This window comes from Cryptomeria japonica, chromosome 6 (assembly GCF_030272615.1).
Source record: "Cryptomeria japonica chromosome 6, Sugi_1.0, whole genome shotgun sequence".
NCBI classification, from domain to species: domain Eukaryota; kingdom Viridiplantae; phylum Streptophyta; class Pinopsida; order Cupressales; family Cupressaceae; genus Cryptomeria; species Cryptomeria japonica.
In genome coordinates this window covers 550,565,726-550,585,811 of record NC_081410.1, presented here as the reverse complement: position 1 = coordinate 550,585,811, position 20,086 = coordinate 550,565,726, and the positions used below count along the sequence as shown (strand labels likewise).

Sequence of the window (20,086 nt, the reverse complement as noted above, 5' to 3'; positions counted from 1 at the left end):
AGTTAAGTGCAATGTCCAGACACTTTCCTGAAATTTGAAATACAACAACCCAGCAAGCTCCAAATCCTATTTCTGACACCTACTAATGACAAAAGAACCATTGAGATAGGGGCACTCAACACCCTTGTATTGCATAATCAACTCCAAATTTTAGATCCAAGTTCTTCTTTATATCTTCTTTCTAGATATGTACCTTTTATCTGCATTTCTATTTTGTACATTTTGTATTACATCAATCTTGCTTAATTTAGCCGTCTTTATCATAGCTCATTTCACACACACTCAACCAATTCCAATCATGCACAATCAATAGAAGTGTGAGTCTAGGACAATGTGGCTATTCCTAGTAAATTACAAGACAATCTCACCCACACCTTTTAATGTTGTATGGGGAAAGAGGGAATCGATCTTAGGTTAATGCACATGTTAGTCTAGGTTCACTTTTCCTACACATCAAGAAATAAACTTTACTAATTCTACACCCATAGATTTCATTTAGGGCATAGAGAGAGCTCTAGGGATCATGTTTGTTCCATAGGGATGAGTTACAATAATGGTGACATATTAGGATAAGGTAATGAGCTCCATTTCATGTAAGAATATGCCACATGTAAACTTGTATTGCATAAAGACACTTTAATTAAATGAGCCCAAAACATATAGGATAAAGGCATGTGTATGCCATTTTCACCATTATATTTTAACTCCACTTTGAAGCTCATGTAAACTATAATTTTTTTTTCTTCAAACAAGGATTCAATATAAAAATTGCATATTTTAAACACTTAAATGATATGGATATAAACAACAATTTTTGTACTCTCATTATAATGAACATCTTATCAAAAACTTCTTGTTTATACTAAATTTGAACTCTATTTGTAAACCCTAACTAAGCCAACCATTAACCTAGCTCTACAAACTAATTCAACAACATCAATAGAGATCTACAAATGTATGAAAATAACATAAAATAAACAAAGCTATACCTTCACATGCAAACGAGGCTTGTCTCCATTGTTCTCCTATCCTCCATGATCTTGTATTTGATAGTATTGCTCTTAAATTTATATGCACTTGAACAAGAGCCCAAGGAAGAATGGATGTGATTGTGATGATGTATTGCCGAGGTGATTTCGACAGAATGTAGGTATGCTCAAGCTATGTTATGAAAAATGAAAGTAGGAAACCTCTTTTATAAAGACCATCTTAAAAATGGAGGGTCTAGATTAAGATCTTAAAAGATGAATGGTCAGAATCACATAGATGAAAGAGAATCAATAAGATTGAAGGGTAGGTAAAGATGAATGGCTAGGATCACATGGATGAAAGAGAATAAATAGGATTGAAGAGTAGGTAAAGATGAAGGGAGGAGATTAAAAGGTGGGTTGACTTTGAAGAAAACACATAACGAATAAAGAAACAATCAACACTTGTCACATGCCTACAACTTTAGATTATGATGCATGTGAACAAGTTGGAGGGCTAGGATTAGAAAAGGAAAAAGGTAGGTGAGATAATTACATAAAAAACAAACATATATTTAATAAAAAGAGGAAGGGCTATAAAATTAAATAAATAAAATATTTATTTAATTTAGAGAAGGAGGTGGGATCTAAATATTTATTTAATTAATAGAAGATGTTAGGATAAAAATAGTTGAATAAATAATAAATATTTATTTACTTAAGGAAAATTTTAGGTGTCTACACTTGCAAATAGAAAAAAATCAAGGAGTAAACTATAATATCTCTCACACAATTAAAATAAGCACTAACTAGTAAACATAACAAAGAAAATTGGAACATGCAAGAAATTGTTGATTATTATAAAGAGTTTGTGAGAAATACTACAACAATACTCTAGGTGTTTCAATCAAAGCTCAAGAAAAGAATAACTAAACATAAGGTTGAAGAGTTTGCTACTTAGGCTCTTTCTCAGAACTCTATTGGCAAATCCAACAACAAAAAGAATATAGACATAGGTTAGGCCTTAGTTCAACATAGCAATCCCCTTGTTCCTATTGATGAATATAGTTCTATTCTCTTCAATATCTACCTTTGTTGCAACCTCATTCACCACACCCTCCATGCCTACAACAAGATATACTACAATAATTTCTTCACCACTATTATCTACTACAACCTCTTGATCCTCTACATGTATAGGCTCATCTTCTTCACACTTTCTTGCACAAATATTCATTAGAAAAAGAATGGGGCTTAGCTTCTCCCACCCTTTCATCTTTTCTCATCTTTTCTATCAGCAATCCAATCTCCTTCAAGCCCTTCAACGTATCCTTCATCTCATTAATCCTAGCTTTGTACATTATTTATCTCCTCACCAACATAAAAATTCATGATGCCTTACCTGAACAAACCCCATACATTTCCTTTGTGTCATCTCACACACACATTCAAGTACATATCAAATCACAAACATCTTTGTAGAACAAACATTATAGGCAATGGAATATCTATATTCTCAAATGAAGATATTTAATAAATTAATCAATCTATTATGCATTGCACTATTCTTCATACCAAAATTATTAGGCTTATATGTATTTATTGCTGATTACTGTCTATGTATATATTGAATTTGTAGATGGCATTGTAGTGGCTGATCGATCTTTCCTTTTTTGCTTTATGCAGCTGTACCTCTTCCTCATCGTGGCCTTCCTCCTTTTATAACTTAATGTCTTTCTGAAGGGTGACGACCTTTGGAAGGTTGCTGCTCCTTGAGAGTTGTTCATGTCTCTTCAAACGTTAGATGATGCCTTCTCATTCCCAATCGCTGCCATGGGTTATCCCTTAATCGCATTTCTTGGTGCTCCCTTCAGTTTTTTTGTGCATAATAAAATTAATTATCGCTAGGGAAAGTGTTGTTCCCTGTCCTATACATAATTGAATCCCTCCACGTGATTTCCTTTGCTTGCTATCATCCTTGCTGTCTTGATCGCCTATTTCTTGTATAGAGAACCGGAAGTCTTAGAGTAAGCTGATTTTCTTAGGGCGTTGATTTCTTCCCTATGGCTGGATTATGACGCATGTTTAGAGATTTAACAATAGAGTCAGTTCTTTGGATGACAAAACATTTTGCGTATCAGCGTTTCGTCCATGTCTAATATCAGTGTTTTGAGTTTTCTTATTCATTTCTATATCAGCGGCTGCTATGGGAGGCAACACATACAACTCCCCTGCCATTAAATCTTTGCAACGAACAGTTTCAATATGTTCAGTCTTGTTTATGTGTTCTGAGCTCACTAGTTATTAGGAATTCAGCTTAAAACAGACAGTTTAGCGCCACCCCATAATAATACATTTGTTAGCCACATTGAAAGATGAAACAAGTTTATATATCGTAAAAGCTTATAACACACCATTTCCCCATTGCAATTCACTTTTCATACAACATGGAAGCAACATTATATGCTTGGTAAGCATCTAACGTTTTCCACAACCTAAACAAGTAAATTTAAAAATTATGTTGTTAAAACATAAGGTTGAAGGGAAATTATGCACACCCTTAGAAAATTATGACTCTATGAAGTAAAAGGTTAATTAACACTCTAATCATACCTTAGATAAATGTAATATCATTGACAATTGATGATGATAGTGATGGTGATCTTTACAAAGAACAATATAATGCTGATTGCTGATTTTATTATTTTAATATTAAACAATAAATATCTATCACGACATTGCAGTTTGAGAAATTGAAAGCAAAGTAGTAATTTTATTTTTACGGTGCTTTTGTTCATTGTATCATTTATATGTTTGCTACATCATATTCTGAACTTAATTTCTTTTTTAGACTGCAATATGTATATATTAATGATTTTTACAGATATATTCAAATTGAAATCAATCCTCAATTTTTTTTCACTGTATTGGCATACCTCAACTTGAACAAAACCCAGATTGGTAACCTAGTCCTTGTCGATTTCTAAAGACTTGGTACCTATTGGACAGCCCTCTGATTTTGAGTTGATGAGAACTTAAAATTTTTTGAGAATTGGTAAGTTCAAAGATAGAAGCATTCATTTAGGGATCAAGGATGATATCCTTAATCAGAAAATTGAAATAATCTTCAAGACTAAGGAATGGGACAAGTCAGTTTTTGGCACTGTTCAAATAAAAATCGAAGGTAGAAAAATAGCTTCAGGAGTCCAGGAAATAGTTTAATAGGGGAAATTTGTGTATTACCATCCCAAGAAAATTTTATGAAATTGACTCTCTAAAATGGGGTCAAGGATTTTGTGCTATTTATCATATCTTTAAGGGGTATCACAGATAAATGCAGCAATTCAAATTATCCATACAAACAGCACTCAGTTGTTATCCAGCCAATAATACATGTATGTATTGATAAGGCCAAGTTGATAGGTTCGGTGGAAAAGAAAATTGTACAATTTCCATGGCTAAGGACATACTTTAAACCAAATTACCACGAAGGAAACAAAATCCTTTAGCTCACATATGATCTGCTTGATAAGAAGAATTTGGATCAATGAGTAATTGGTTGTGTAAAGATATAGTGTTTATTGTTCCTCCAGCTATGCCACAGAGGGACAGGTATGTTGCTCAGGTGCAATTTTATGAAACAACTACATATAGTTTGTGCCACAGCTATACTAAAAACTTCCCAATGATATTTATTTCTACTCTGCAATATAACAGGAAAATAATTAAAAACAACTTACAAAACTGAACTCCAGAAGTTAAACTAAGCCGTGTACAACACCAATAAATGAATGGAGATTCTTTTATTGATACTGAATAGATTATTTATTTTAGCTTGCTATTCAATCATGAGTATGAAAACATCCATCTGTTGTGGGATCTAAATCACCAAAATAACATGACCTCCATTGTATTCAATCTTCAGGAACGTATCTATCCTTCCGAGCATTGAAAAGAAGCCTCTGTTGACAACCAAAGTTCAGTGAGACATTTAATAGTAATATATTCGATCCTGCCCATTGAAACAATGGAGACGAAAAATAGACATATTTGCACTTACAGTAAGTATTTGTGAGTATGCCTTGAATCCAGTGAGGAAACGGATATAGGTGGGTTTTAAGGATGTTTTTACTGGAACAGCTCGAATACGTGGTACAAGAAACTCTGCAACCTGGATTCATCTTTTAGATAAATATCAAACAAATAATTTTCTTATATCTCCTAACATTTTCTCATCCACTTTCAAGAAGGAAATACATTAAATTGTTGCCATAATAAGTTAGAAAACACGATTAATAGAAATTTATCATCCATGCCCAAATTCTTGGTCTACGCAAGACTACATATAATCCATCTAAAGTAAATTTGAACTAAAATAAGTTATTACTAAAGCCACAAGAGTACAATGCATAATTGAATTCTAAATGACAAGTTCTGAGCAATGTCAAAATCCCAGGTTAATAACTGATTTAAAATCCCTTCAAGAGCAGAAGTCCTCATCAGTTAAAAATAATAAAATATTTTAGTAGTTGCTTATACAAAAGAGAGGCTTCTAGTGCTGTTACCTAATACAAATAAAAATACTTGTAGATTACCAGACATGATCTTAAAACTATCACATGCATACTGAAGCAAAGTTGAATTTCACAACCATACAAAGCCCTAACTTCAATGTAAGTTGGATGCAATGGATTTATTATTTCAGCACTTTAGTATTTGAGAGATGGTTATTATTGGTGCATAAAAGGTCTTGTTCCTAACTAGTTCCAAGTAGGGGACTTATTCACATGACTTAAGTTTACTTAGGTCCTAGGTGTCTATTGATGTGTGTTTTGTGACACCCTACAACACAGAATAAAATACTAAGTATTCTATCCTCTCTTGAACAAGGAAACCTCAAATACTAAACAATGTGACCAAATAAGGCAACCCCAAGGTTTACAAATGTTATACCTAGATAATGCAATGGATAGACTTAGTGAATGATGTGATTTGCTGTTTACACAAAGGGACTTACACAATCATTCAGGATTTTATCAATTCTTTTCCTTTGAATAACGTATGATTTTGCAATGGAGCTCTCCAGCTAATCCTAAGAAAGACTTTTATAAAACAAAATGCAAAAGGATAGGGGTTTAGGAATCTAATCTACTTCTAACAATGCAAGAAACTATTGCTGATTTAGTGAAATCAAACTAAGCTTTGGTTCACCGTGAGGAAGCAACTACACAAAGATGATGCAATCTTCAAGGGGTATTCAAATGATTTTCAAATCACTTATACACATCAACACAATAAATATGCGAATCAATGAGCATAAAGCAATTGAAGTTAACCTTTCAAAATGAGTTTAGACTAACCATGCACTGCAATTTGCAATCAACAAATTATAAATGGTATGAACATGAGGGTTTCACCATGAATCAACAACAATATCTTCCATTCAACCATTCAGCTTAGTGTAAGCAAATCTAAACTAATGAGAAGTAGGAAACCATGCCAACATCCCCAAAACAACACAAGTTTTCACCAAGCTTCAATGAGTTTGCATTTATTTTGGCAAAAATTTCACAAAAGTCTCTTACAAATGAAATGAACAAGCCTTATATAGACTTCTCAATTACAAACCATGGGCCCAGATTGATTCTAAATCAACGGCCAAGATAACTCAAAGAAACCCTAAGTGGAGTTAGTTACAACTACCACCTTATCCACTAACTTTTATTAGATATTGACCAATGAAAAATAAAGTATCCTCCATGGCACAATTTGCGAGCAAGTAAAAATAGATAAATTCGATGCCACCTAGGATTATAACAAATCATCCCCTAGGATTGTGTTCCCATCATCCTTTTCCTTGATAGCAAATTCAACGAACCTAGACATAATGATGTCAATCTCTTCCATTGGTGGACTTGGCGTAGTCCCCACCTTGTACAAAATGATTGCCAAGTAAGTTGTAGTAGCATTCTCTAAGTGATCCTCTAAAATGGAACATGTGGTTTTGAAGAAGATACTTTTCATTTTATCTTTAAATTCACCCACATTCATATCTCTATCATCATTCACTTCTTGTCCAAAAGTTACCTCCACAAAAATGAGGATTCTATCTTGAATATTCTTGACCATTCCTCTTAACTGAATGCAATCCTTCTTTACCCTCTCAAAGATTTCGTTTCTCAACATCAATGCACAATACCAATGGTGAAAGTTGAATACTTGATTTGCTTCCATCAGCTTTGAAGAAGATACTTTTCATTTTATCTTTAAATTCACCCACATTCATACCTCTATCATCATTCACTTCTTGTCCAAAAGTTACCTCCACAAAAATGAGGATTCTATCTTGAATATTCTTGACCATTCCTCTTAACTGAATGCAATCCTTCTTTACCCTCTCAAAGATTTCGTTTCTCAACATCAATGCACAATACCAATGGTGAAAGTTGAATACTTGATTTGCTTCCATCACATTTCTATCCACCTAAGTTTGTTTGGGAATATCCATTAACACATGCAAACATGGAATGATCTTTTCCTGAACAACATTAAATTCTTCACACAATGCAAGTATGACTTGAATTTTGTCTTGAATGGTTACAACTCTCTCATATATTTGTATCAATTCCTCAATGAATTCATTTGCTTTATCAAAAACACTTCCAATCCATTTCTTTGCTGCTTGTGCTGTTAACTTCATTCCTTCCAAGTTTTCAACCGATTCCTTTGAAAGTGCCATAGGAGGGACAAATGCTCCTTCATCTTTCTGAATCGGATTCAAGTGTCGTATATAATCTTTCAATTCCTTGACTTCTACTTTGGGCTGATTCTTCTTCTCTTCTTCTTTTCTCAATCTCTCCTTGATTGCTTTCACGGATTCATCCAATTCCTCGACCTCGTGTTCTTTTGTTGTCGGTCCCAAATCAACTGCCACAACTTAATATTCTTTTGGGGTAATATCCTCTTTTGCTTTCTCAACTTCTGGAATTGCAACTTGCACTGTGCGTGATCCTAAACTTTCCTTTGTAATCTTGGAATATTTCTGTCATCTTCTTTTCTATAGTTTTACCTATCCAACCTAGAAAATCCTCCAAGTCATCAGCTGGATTACTTTCAATTATAACCTTCTTCTTCATTTGAATCTTTAACCATTCTGGAACTGTGGATTGCTCTACATCTTCACTTAACTCTTCATTTTCTTGAAATCCTTGAAGTGCTGATATCATTCCTTTATTAAAATCTTCACTTGGAAAACTCATGTCCACATCCTTTAGGACTTCTTCAATTAGTATTGAACCTGATTCCACTGAGTGATGATCAAGAAGAAATTCCATGATTTGAGAAGGATTTCTCTCTAGGTTTCGTTGTTGAATGAACTCCAAGGATTTGTTTATCCTTCCAAATTATTTGGATCTATTCCAACTCACTTTTGTGATTCATTCTCTGCAATTGATGTTACATTTTTGTCCATTGAAGAGGCTACTTCTAGAAGAAGCGCTAGCTAATGAATCAGTCATTCCTTACTTTCTCATTTTCTGCTTTGGTTCTTCACTAGAAACTTCCTTTCTTTTTGTCTTCTTAGCTTGTGAAGTTTTGGCTATGTCTTTCCATTTCTTGTGACTTTCACCTTCTTGCCTACTTCTTTCTTCATCAAACTGATTTCCTGTTGTTCTTAAGACATTTCATCCTCAAAAGATTGTGATTCCAAGTCTCCCATCAAGCCATAAATTAAAGGGATATTTCCTTCTTTCAACTTATTAACTTGCTGATCAATCCATCTTTGTGTATATGCCACAACTGGTCTCATTAATACATTCAGGTCTGCTATTTCCACTTTGGACCAATTAGGGGTAGGAAGAAGTTTACCCTTTTTCTTCTTCAAAGTAACATTGAACACAATTCCCATCATCTTCAACTTAATCCGGGATAGGAAATAACTGGCAAATTCTAATCATCCTCACTAATAGTCTACAAGACATTCTCTTTCTGATTTCAAAGTCATCAATAGCATTTTTCCAATAATCTTCAACGTGGTATTTCCCTCCATAAGTTTTTCTAATTTTCTGATAAGGATCAAAGTTCATTCTTGATGCATATGTCACAAGGGAAATTGCAACTCCTCCTTGGATCCCTCAGCCGCTTGAGGTGAAGGATATGTTTCAATTGAATTTCCAAGAGTGATTGGAAAAGTTCTCCTGACCTTGTGCATGTTCTTCTGGATCTTGTCATACATGGACAACTGCTTTGTAACTTGCAATATCATTTTATAAGTTAGAAATTTTGGAAGCCTATAAGGACAGGATGAAAATCCTTGCAATCTGATGTAGGTGAACTTGGGAAATTGAATAAACCATGAACCATACCTCTTCACCAACTCCTTAGCTTCTTGTGATAATCTTTTATGGGTGCATCCTTGTAAAATTCTGACAATGTACATTGAGAAGGCATTATTTACACTCCTAAAATGACAACTATTGTGAAAGTGTAGTTAAGGGTAACATTCATACACTTTGAACTATCTTTCCTCGTTCCCAATTGGCCCCTTGTATGTTAATCCTCTATATCCATAACTTCTTGCCAACATATAGACAATGTATGAACTCATATAAAATGATCGGGAACGTTCCAAGTTTCTCAATTGGCCATCTAGATTGTCATTGATTCTCTTGGCCCAATTGATCATCTTCACTCCAAATACTATTTCTTTGACAAAGTAGAACATCCATGGATCAAAGCTAGAAGCTTGAGGGCATCCCATTACTCTATTCAACAAGGTAACAAGATCTCCATATTCCTCTTTGAAGTCGGACCTAAAAAGTTTCTTTGGCATTTTGGAATGATGTCTTCTTGGTTTCAACATGCATTTACTACTGATGATTTCTGCACAAGAGTCAGGCCCGTCATTGTACGTCCTCAATGCTTACTCCTTTGACATGTAGATTGTGAAATTGTAAACTGGAATATTAAAAGCCTCCGCAATAGCCTCCTTTGTAAGATAAGCCAACATTCTACCATTAGGAGCTATCACTTGTCTTTCCTCTAGATCATAATGCCTAGCACATTCCAACATCAACTCGCTACACTGTACTATAGGGGGGAAACCGGTGCTTACACAATCCCATTCCTCTTAATCCTCTTGGCCATCTTGGACGGATTGTACCCATACATTCGTTCTTTGAATTCTTCCATATCGATGTGCCCATGATTGGTGTCTCCAACCTTCTTCCAATTTGAAACAATCTTCGACTCCAAAAGTACTCCTTTGAAATCATACTTCATTTGAGCTTGTCTTGAAACTCCTCCAATCTCGGTACCCTACATCTACTCCTGAAAAGAAAACATAACGTTGAATTACTAATGTGAACATATTCTATGCTAACATTGAGATGTAAGAGGATCATGAAAGAGAAACTTCATAATGTCCCCAATTTTAGCCGCTAGGCTAATAGGTGATATAAGGAGGAATTAATTAAATTAATTTCTTATAAAATCATTAAAATAAATTAATTATTAAAAAGTGACTAAAGTATTAAAATATAATAATAATTAAATTAGTCACTTAATTAAAATGAATAAAGTGTACCTACCCTCTTCTAGAAGGTACCTCATGACGGGTTGTGAAAAAGATAAATAGAAGAGGGTGATTGAAGGAGGGAGACGGAGATTGGAGATTTGGATATGATGAAATGACTGATGCATGGCATTGGTGGAATCTTTGAGGACGCAAACCTTCAACAGATTGGATAGAAGGGCTGGACGAAACCCTAGTTCTTCATTTGGAGTAGGTTCGTGATGGAATCTACATTGGTGTCTAATTTGTGAAGTCTTCCTTGAAGACAAATTTGCAGTTGAGAGGAGGATACTCTAGTCTTCCTAATTGAGATAATCAAGGTTATATATCAGTTGTAACAGTGGTGTGTTGCTTCAGATTTCATTGTCCACGATTTTGACATTTGGTGGTTTGGTAATTGCACAACTTTCAATTGGAGACCAGCGATATTGCCTAAGGAGGAAGGCGATGCCATCTTGAAGATTAAGGGGTGAGATCGAAGTTTATTGCAGACTGATACCAGTGTTGTGCCAACTCTCCAACCCTCGATTTCGCTTGTTATTCATCATTGATGCATCAAATCATAAGTTAGGAGGCAGCAATTTTAGTTAGGAAGCAAGGCGATCCCTTTGAGGTAGTTTGGGATGGACTTTAGTGTCAATTAAGCCCCAAATCAGTGGACTGATCAGATGGACTTGTGCATATAGCAGAGACCCATCGATTTGGATGATAACACTTTGTATAATCATCCAAACTTGCAAATCAGTAAGGCGCTACCACCCAGCATTAAAACCGATTCATTGGGAGGGAAATTGGACAGGTTATTGGCTGACTACATCTTCATCACAGTCATCTCTTATGCAGCAGCAGGACCGAATTTGGAGTGTTTTGACTTGGCATTGAAGAGGCCTTAGCATGTTGGATTTTTCTTGATCCTTCATCACCACATCACAGTGACTCACACCAGGTTCTTTGTATATCGAGTTTATTACATTTTCAGTTGTATATGTGTGAGTCTATAACAGTCATTTGTCCTCAGAAAATCTGAGAATTAGAAATAATTATCAGTCCATGTGTTCTTGAGTTTGTTATGAATTATTGAGCTATTGTATGAATGAGGAGTAAGGCTTATAGGGCTGCACTTTACATGACTGAATTCTGAAGCTGTGTGCCATATATTTGACTAAATGACAAGCTATAGTCAATTTTGTTTATGAGCTCCAGTCATGCTAGTTTCTGTCTACTCTTATTTTCAGATTATTTTGAATGTTTTCATTAAGCTTCTAGTAATCAATGTCCCTATAACAAGCTGAACTGAGAACAGCAAGATAAGCACTTGTAAGACAAGTGTTTGACGAAATTCCAAAGAGGTCAAAGACTGAAATTTCATATCAGAATAGGTGAGGGACATTACAGTTGCAAACAAGAACATCAACAATTCACCATCATGTGATAATAAAATCCTTCACATCCTTGAAAAAAATCTTATTTTCTCCTATTTTCCAGAAAAATGAATTCTAATGTATTCTGATTTTACCTTTAATATTCTGGAAATGACAATTTCAACTTGAAAAATTCCCTAAAAATTGATCTCAAAACAACTTCACTTCAGATTTAAATAATATTTTTCTTGCTTTGAAATCTGGAAATGCTTAATTTGGTAAAGTTATTTGCTCAAATCTGATTATGAATCGCCTTCTTTCCTCTTTACAACTCTTGGCTTAGGGTCTGATTCTTCCTCACAAATTCGCACCTCTGCTGGAGAACTCGCTCTTCTTCTGCTTTGAATGATGTGAATATGACTCCTCCAAGCTTGCATATACAAGCACTCAAATGATATTTGCAAAGGAGGTCAACTAGGTAAGGATTTGCACTTCTTTTTAAATTGCAAATTACTTCACCCTTATTCCATGTTGGCTTCCCCTCATTTCAAACACATTTTGATGTTTGCACCATGTTAAGTCGACCTCCCCCTCATTGCATTTATGTTGCACACTATCCCACATGTTTTCATCATGAAATTCACTCTTCTAAGGCAGAAATCTGACCTCTCTATGGATTTTGAGTGGGATTTTCATGTTTGTGTGGACAAATGAGCATATTCATGATGTGTCCAAGGACTCTAGGGTGCGATTCTCATGTTCATACTGCTTTAGGATGCTAGAACTTGAAGTATTCTGGATTGGTGAAGACATCTTGAACCGGAACGAGAATTTGCATCTTTAATGATCTTTGTGTCCTTGGCCAACGAACTTCAACCTTATCTTCTTGCTTGGGGTAGTACTGGCTTTTCAGGAGGGAAGTTCTTTGCAAGGCTGAAGTAAGAAACCTATCTTTGTCTTGAAAGCATTCTATTTTCTCAACCATGAATTGTTGCTGTATCTCTTCTTTGTATCATCCTCCAATCTTGGAATCTACTTGCAACATAAGTCTCATTCCTTAATTTACTGATTTGGTAGGTCGTGTGTGCAAACATGACTGACATGGGTAGGGATAAATTGATTCAAAAATGAGCTCACAAGTGAATTTCGGGTTCTGGAAACTGCATTACATGTGTGGAAAAACAAGAGCACTAACTTGCAATTGTGGAGAACAAACATGCAACTTCATATGTGTAATGGGTAACTACAAGTTTGCACTATAATTGGACCTTTAGGACTCATTTTCAAGTGTTTTTAGTGCATTTTGGACCAATTTCGGGTTCTCGAAGGCTGACTGCAAGTAAGAGAACAACTGCAATCGGGTTTTAAAATTCCAATTGCAAGAAGATTTGAAATGGGAAAAATGAATGAAAGTGAAATGAATGGATGAAATGGTGGGAAAGGGAGTTTGCCATGAAGGAGAAGATGGCAAATTTGGATGACCATGTATATGTATGAGAAGGAATATTTTCAGCTTGACAACTTGTAAAAAGGGAAAAACTTCAACTTGTAATCAGGTTTGTAAAGCCCGAAATCAAATGAATGAGTCTCATGGCAATTCTTCAACATTTGTAAATTTTGTAAAAAGAAGATTCACACTTTTTACCAAAGGGGGAAGGTCAACATTACCAAAGTTACTTGTAATCGAGTTTCGAAAACCCGAATACAAGTAAATAGGAAAAATGAAAGAGGGAAAAATCTTCCACATTACAACTTGCATTCAATGAACCTTGCTTAAAGAATGCCCTAGACCAAAACATATGAGCTTGGGAAGAACCGAAATGCTCTATAAATAGATGAAGAAGCCACCACAATGTGATTGCAATCAGCAAACAAATCGGTTTTGCCTTTAAACCTCTCCACACAAAATGGCTTGGAAAGATAAGTATTTTTCACTTCAAACACTCATCAATGGAGGACGTGAAAGATGTGTTTGCGATGTGGAAAGAAGGGTGAATCTCATGCTCCAAGACGTGGTAAGAACCAGCAAAAAATGGATCCAAAAATGCCTTCAAAAATGCAAAACGTGTTTACCAAAACCGTTGAATCTCAAAAATGTGGCACCAACCATCGATCTCCAGCAGCATAGCAAGAATGTGGGATGGATTCAAGGGAATAATGCCACAAAAATCAGATTTGTGTGAGCAAGAATGCAGATCGGGTTCTTCCTCTCCAACTTCAAGCAAAACGTGCCCTCCAAAGATGCAATCGGGTTTCTCAAACCCCTTTGCAAGTTTTAAATTGCATCACTTTTTCCTTCACTTGAGCAAATTCGGGTTTCTAGGGAACAAAAGCACAAAAATAAAGAGCAAAACGACTTGTAATAGGAAAATAAAATTCCCATTATAGCTAAAAACATAAAAGACTTAAAACTTGCAATAGGGAAATAAAATCCCTATTACAACTAAAAAGCACAAAGTAGGAACTTTTATGAGAACTTACAAGTTCTCATTAAACTTATAATTTTAAATTCACTTGTAATTTGTCTAAAAAGTTCCTACAACAACTTAAAAGACATAAAAAGCAAGGGGGAAATAAAAAGTAAGTTACAAGTTACAAGTTTTAAATAAAGTGCACTTGTAATTGTTTTAAAATTTCCGTACAACACAAAAACAGAAGAAAACTCCTAACCTGCAATAGAAGGAAAATTTCCCACTTGCAGTCAAGAAGAAAAAACATAGGAAACGAACTCAAAACGCGATGAAATTTGAAACGTGAATCGAGGATGGACATCAGTCCAATTTACCAAGGAGCAAAATTTTTGCCTCGAGAAGCGTGCCTTAAGAGTAAAATCGTCAACCTGCAGTGACTACTCTGAAACCCAAAATTGAACAAAAAGCTAGGAAAATGAAGACCAAAACTCACCAAAACTTGGACAATGATGGCAAAGACAACTCCCAATGATTTGATACTAACAAATGTGAGTTTTGCACCTCGTAAAATGTGCCTTGGAGACAACATTTTGAGCAAAAATTTGTAGGCACATTTTTGAAAATTAAAAAAAGAGGTCAACCACCTCTTGAGGACTAAAAAGACCGCATAGCGAACTATTCATAGAAATTAAGAACCTCGCAATAGAAATGCAATTAAAGATCCGCTCGATCCAAACATGACAAATGTCGAATGTGATAAACACTGGAGTAAGGAACCTCCAATAAACCATATCATATGCTTTCTTGACATCAAGTTTGAAAATCATACATTTTAGATTCACAAAAGAGAGAATGAATAGTCTCATTTGCCAAGATTATATTGTCCACAATTTCCCTCCCAAGCGTGATATTGTTTTGCTCCACTAAAATCACTTTCCAAGGAATGATTTTCAATTGGTTAGCCATAGCTTTTGATATAATCTTGTATACATGGTATTGCACAGAGTTATAGGCTGAAAATCTACAAATGACAAGCCGTTAGACTTCTTTGGAATAAGGGTGATAACCATGTTATTGACATCTTTAACAAACTTATTTTCTTTCTAAATTTCTCCACAATCTCCCACACATCAAGGCCAATGAAATATCGGCAATGTTGGAAGGACAACACAATAAAACCATTGGGGCCTGGAGCCTTGTTCGGGTGTTAACCGAAAGCAACCATTTTGACTTCCTTGAGAGTGAAAGGGGTGGTTAACATTATGTTGTCGTCTGAAGAAACCTTCGACGTAACACAATCGAAAATTTCTCTATTTGCTAGTAAATTGGATGCCTCGCTTGGTGCCAATAAATCCAAGAAGAAACAAACAACCTCTTCCTCAATTTCAGCCGGTTGCAAGCATTCATTTCCTTTGGCATCGATTACCCCAAAGATGTAAAAATCTTAATTGGCAATAAATCTTTTGGCCAGAAATTTTTAAAAAATCGGGAATTGGCAATAAATTGGCAAAATTATTGAACATTTGAAAATATATAATTTCTTAAAATATTCTAAAAAAACACACATATACATTAAATTTATAGAACACAATAACATATTACTAGTTTCCATTATATATTACTGTTATTAAATTGAAATATATACTGTTATATATATTATTATTAAAGTTTATATATAACAGTATATATTCCAATTTAATAATTAATTTAATAGTATATATCTTATTTAAGTTTTAGTAATAAATTTAAAAAAATATATCTTATTTAAGTTTATATATGAAAATAACAGTATAAACTTAAATAACATATATGTCTCTTAAAGTTTTAGTTTAAATTTTAAAACTATTTTATTATTTACAATTTTACATATAAGCAAAAAAAAATTGCAGGTTTTCAAAAACCCGAGAACAATGGTGAATGGCGATGGTCGAGGGGGCACAGTCAAGCGTCGGGCGTCGACAAAAAAGCACCGAAAATCGCACATCAGGCGTCGGGCGTCAGCCGTGGGAACAGGCGCGATAATAATCGCCCTTTTTTTTTCGCTGCCTACTTTATGTTATTTTCGTTTTTACTTTTAGGGCTTTGGGATGGTTTTTTAAGGCAAGATTTTTTGTTTTGGAATCGCAATTTTATCAAAAAAAAACCCCAATTTTTTTGGTAAAAAATCTATGGTCGCGATTTTTTCTCCGATTAAATCGGCCGACCATTTGCCTCACGATAAATCGCGATTTGGCCGATTTTTTGCCGATATTTGCATCCTTGGATTACCCTATTAATGCAATTGAACATGCTTTTGGCTTTCACAGAGTTGTGAAAGAACTTCAAATTTCCGTCTTTGGCTTCCAACCACGATTCCCTGTCTTTAGCCTTGCAATACTCCTCAATTTTGGCCAAGACCTTCTCATGTTTGGTCGGCAGAGCTTTTTTCTCTACAAATTCTTTATGGCTCATACCCGTGTTGATGACCTTCTTATTAAAATTCCCAAGATTGCTCTCCACTTCTTACTCCTAAAAAATTTTCTTGAAATTTGAATGCTTCCACTCTGTAAGTTTATCCTTTAAGTACACCAATTTTTTGTAAAAGTCAACTTTTAGTACCCGTAAACCAAGGAACCTCTTCCCACCAACCTTCCATGAGACCAATTAGATTTGAGCATCTTAGCCACATCCTCTCAAATTTAAAATATAATTTCCTCAATTTGACTACATCACAAATTTCTATTGTAGAGACCAAAACACACAAATAGTACACAACAATGGTGGGGGAGGGGGGGCAGACAAGGGCAGTGCCCACAATGTGGTTAAGGAGCAGCACCCCAGGCTTGTTCCTTGTTGTGATACAGGTTAGGGTTGAGGGTTGAGCCCTTGTCACCAAGCCCAAATGAAGGCTTTCCAAAGGTCAAGAGGAAGAAGACACTGAAAAGGAAAAAGTTTCATCTTCAAAACAAAGGGAAAAGATAAAAGAAAAGAAATCAAAGAAGTTGAAAGGTAACCAACTGCTTGTCCTAGAGTGTATAAGAGGAAAGGTGATCAGGCTGAATTTTTGAGAAACCAGTTCAAAAGAAGATCAAAAGAAATAAGAAAGAAACACCAAAAGATCAGCCCACTGCTTCTTCATCACCTCTTGATACTGTCCCTCCTTCCTCCACTTCTATTAGTGATCCCATGCCGCCTTTTCAAACTTTTGACCTCTATTCTGCACAAGAAATGGGCTCTGCAGCTCATGCTATTGCCTCCATCACTAGTTCTTCTAAAGTAAATTTTGCAGGTGATTCTTTAATTTTTGCACTCCTATCTCTACCTCCACATCTCTCCTTTCACCTTCACCTTCTTCCCCTCCATCCTCTTAGCAGACCATGGCTATTCCATCCTCGACTAACATTTCTACCATTTCCACTACTCCTATCACATCATACCTCTCTCTCCCTTTCTTCATCCCTATCACAATTCCATCTTCTTTCATGTCTCACATCACCCTGAATCATGCGAAGGAGGTTGCAATTGACTTACTCGTAGAAGTTAGTAAGCCCTTGTCTATAGGTAGTCTTATTTTGAAGAAGCCGCTATCTGATGTAAAATTGGAGCTGCCATCCTTGGAAGAAATTGATAGGGTCTTTGAAGAATTACAAGACCAGGAAGATACCCAAATCTGAGTTACTAGGTTCGCCTGTTTTGGTCCATGCACCCCAACCAGGTTCGATTGGGTTCAGGTTTGCTTGGGGGTTCGTCTGGGTTTGCCCTGGGTATGTACCCAGGGGTTTGGGTTCGCCAAGTACGAACTTGGGTGTATCCAAAGGTACTGAGCACCAAAACATAACAAAAACAGACATTTTTGACCTTTTTTTGCATCCAAAAACTCTAAAATGTCCCTAAAATCACACCTTCTATTGTGGGGTTTTCCTCACGCATTGATCAATGATGAAGTAGCATACTATTAAATGTTTTTCTTTTGCCATTTTGCATTGTTTCATCTTCCAATTCAATTCTGAACTATCAATTGGCATTTGGCATTGATCAATAATGAAGTATCATGCTATCAAATGTATTTAGTTTTATAATTTTGTATATTTCTTTAAATTTATATATATATATATATACATATATATATATATACATATATATATATATATATACATATATATATATATACATATATATATATATATACACACACACACATATATATATACGGACAAATCCGACCCATGAACCCAAAGGGCAAAAAAAAAATTGCCCGAACCCGAACTAGTAACTTAGACCCAAATGAATATTTTTCCCCTCATGCACGAGAGAATCTCATTGTTATTGAAAACACACTAGAATATGAGGATACTGAAGAAATGCAAGATCAATATGATAATCTGCTTTAAAAGGAAGAACAAATAATTGTTACAGAAATTCCTCCTAGCCAGCAAAAGCAAGAGCAACCACTGGATACTTTAAAACAAGGTGAGGGTGCCATAAACAAAGAGGCTAGTCAACAAGAGGTTCTACGTTCTCCCTCACCTCCACAACACACTGATGATAGATCTGCAGCTCCTGAATGGTTACACATATAATTGGAGCAGAAACAACATATAATTTCCTCAATTTGACTACATCACAAATTTCCACAATAACGGGAAGTGATTAGATAAAGAGTTTTGGAGAAATGAGGAATCCACACCAACTTGCAAATCCAACAAATTCATAGAAATAAAAAACTGGACTAGCCTTTCCACAATATTAGTGAACCCAACCTGCCTATTGGTCCATGTGAATATCCCATTCTTAGGGAGGACATCACACAACTAATTAACTTCCACAAACTGCCTAAAATTGCGCATAACTGCATTATCTTTGTGCAAACCACCGCTTTTCTCTTCTAAGATTAGGATGGTGTTGAAGTCACCACCTAAGACAAGTCTTTCATCCTTTTTTGAATCCAAGAATCGATTCAAGGTCTCCCAAGTATTCCTTTCGTCCTTTGTCTTTGTAGGCCCGTAATTATGAAAAGACAAAAAGACACATCTCAGTTCAAACACCTAACTTTGCAATAGGCCCATGCCTAATAGCCATACTCATCCTCCATCGTGATCACTCTAAGGTCCCATAGAATACCTAAACCGCTCGTGCAACCTTGTGAGTGGATGAACCAACCAATCCATCTACAATGTTTTAAGAAAAAACTAGCTTCTTCCACATTCAATTTGGTCTCTTGTAACAAAACAACATCTACAAACATCTTCTCTAGGTGTCGCTTCAACAAGTGTCTTCGCTCAACTTTTTCTTCAGATTCCACACACAACCAATCATCTTCTTTAGGGAAAGGGAGAGAAGAGTCCTCAACCACCACATGGGATGAGTCCCCTGTCGCAAAAGGCCCAACATACGACACAATAGGCAAAGCCAACCCCTTATCCTTTTTATAGCTTTGTGCAAGGTATTGACTAGTCTTTGTCAACATTTGGTCATTTTTCATGTTTTAAAGAGCTGATATCTAAGCACAGGTCACTTAGAGGATTGCCAACCTTGGCATGATTAAGACTTAGCATTGCCACTCAGAAAACATAACAATGCTTCTTTTATTTTCAAGTGTTTCTAATATGGTGGAGATCACTAGGGAATTTGTGACCCTTTGGCCCATTCTCATGCTAGATCTGCCACTTTCAAGAGGCACCACACTCACATCATTCTAACACTTCCTCCTTTGATGGAGCTCAGTAATGTCCCCTTCTCAATTCTAGATTGATGGATGGAGTCTTAGCCTATTTTGGAAACCCGTAGGCTAATCAG

At 35.5% G+C, this 20,086-nt stretch overlaps 1 protein-coding gene across 6 annotated transcripts in view; it reads right to left on the bottom strand.

Annotated features, from left to right (window-relative positions):
• Positions 1–4,245: 4,245 nt before the first annotated feature.
• Positions 4,246–20,086, bottom strand: part of LOC131041271 (chlorophyll(ide) b reductase NOL, chloroplastic) — a 217,369-nt gene continuing 201,528 nt past the window's right edge. For 2 of the 6 annotated variants that reach the window (XM_057974299.2, XM_059207482.1), the window contains exons 12-13: positions 5,029–5,139; positions 4,753–4,930 (exon numbers count right to left, since the gene is read on the bottom strand). In XM_057974299.2, coding sequence (XP_057830282.2) covers positions 4,883–4,930; positions 5,029–5,139 — 159 coding nt within the window. In that variant the 3' untranslated portion in view covers positions 4,753–4,882. Of the gene's footprint in view, positions 4,672–4,752; positions 4,931–5,028; positions 5,150–20,086 lie in introns of those variants that run through there. The other 4 variants (XR_009104996.2, XM_057974300.2, XM_057974302.2 and 1 more) reach the window with 4 other exon arrangements.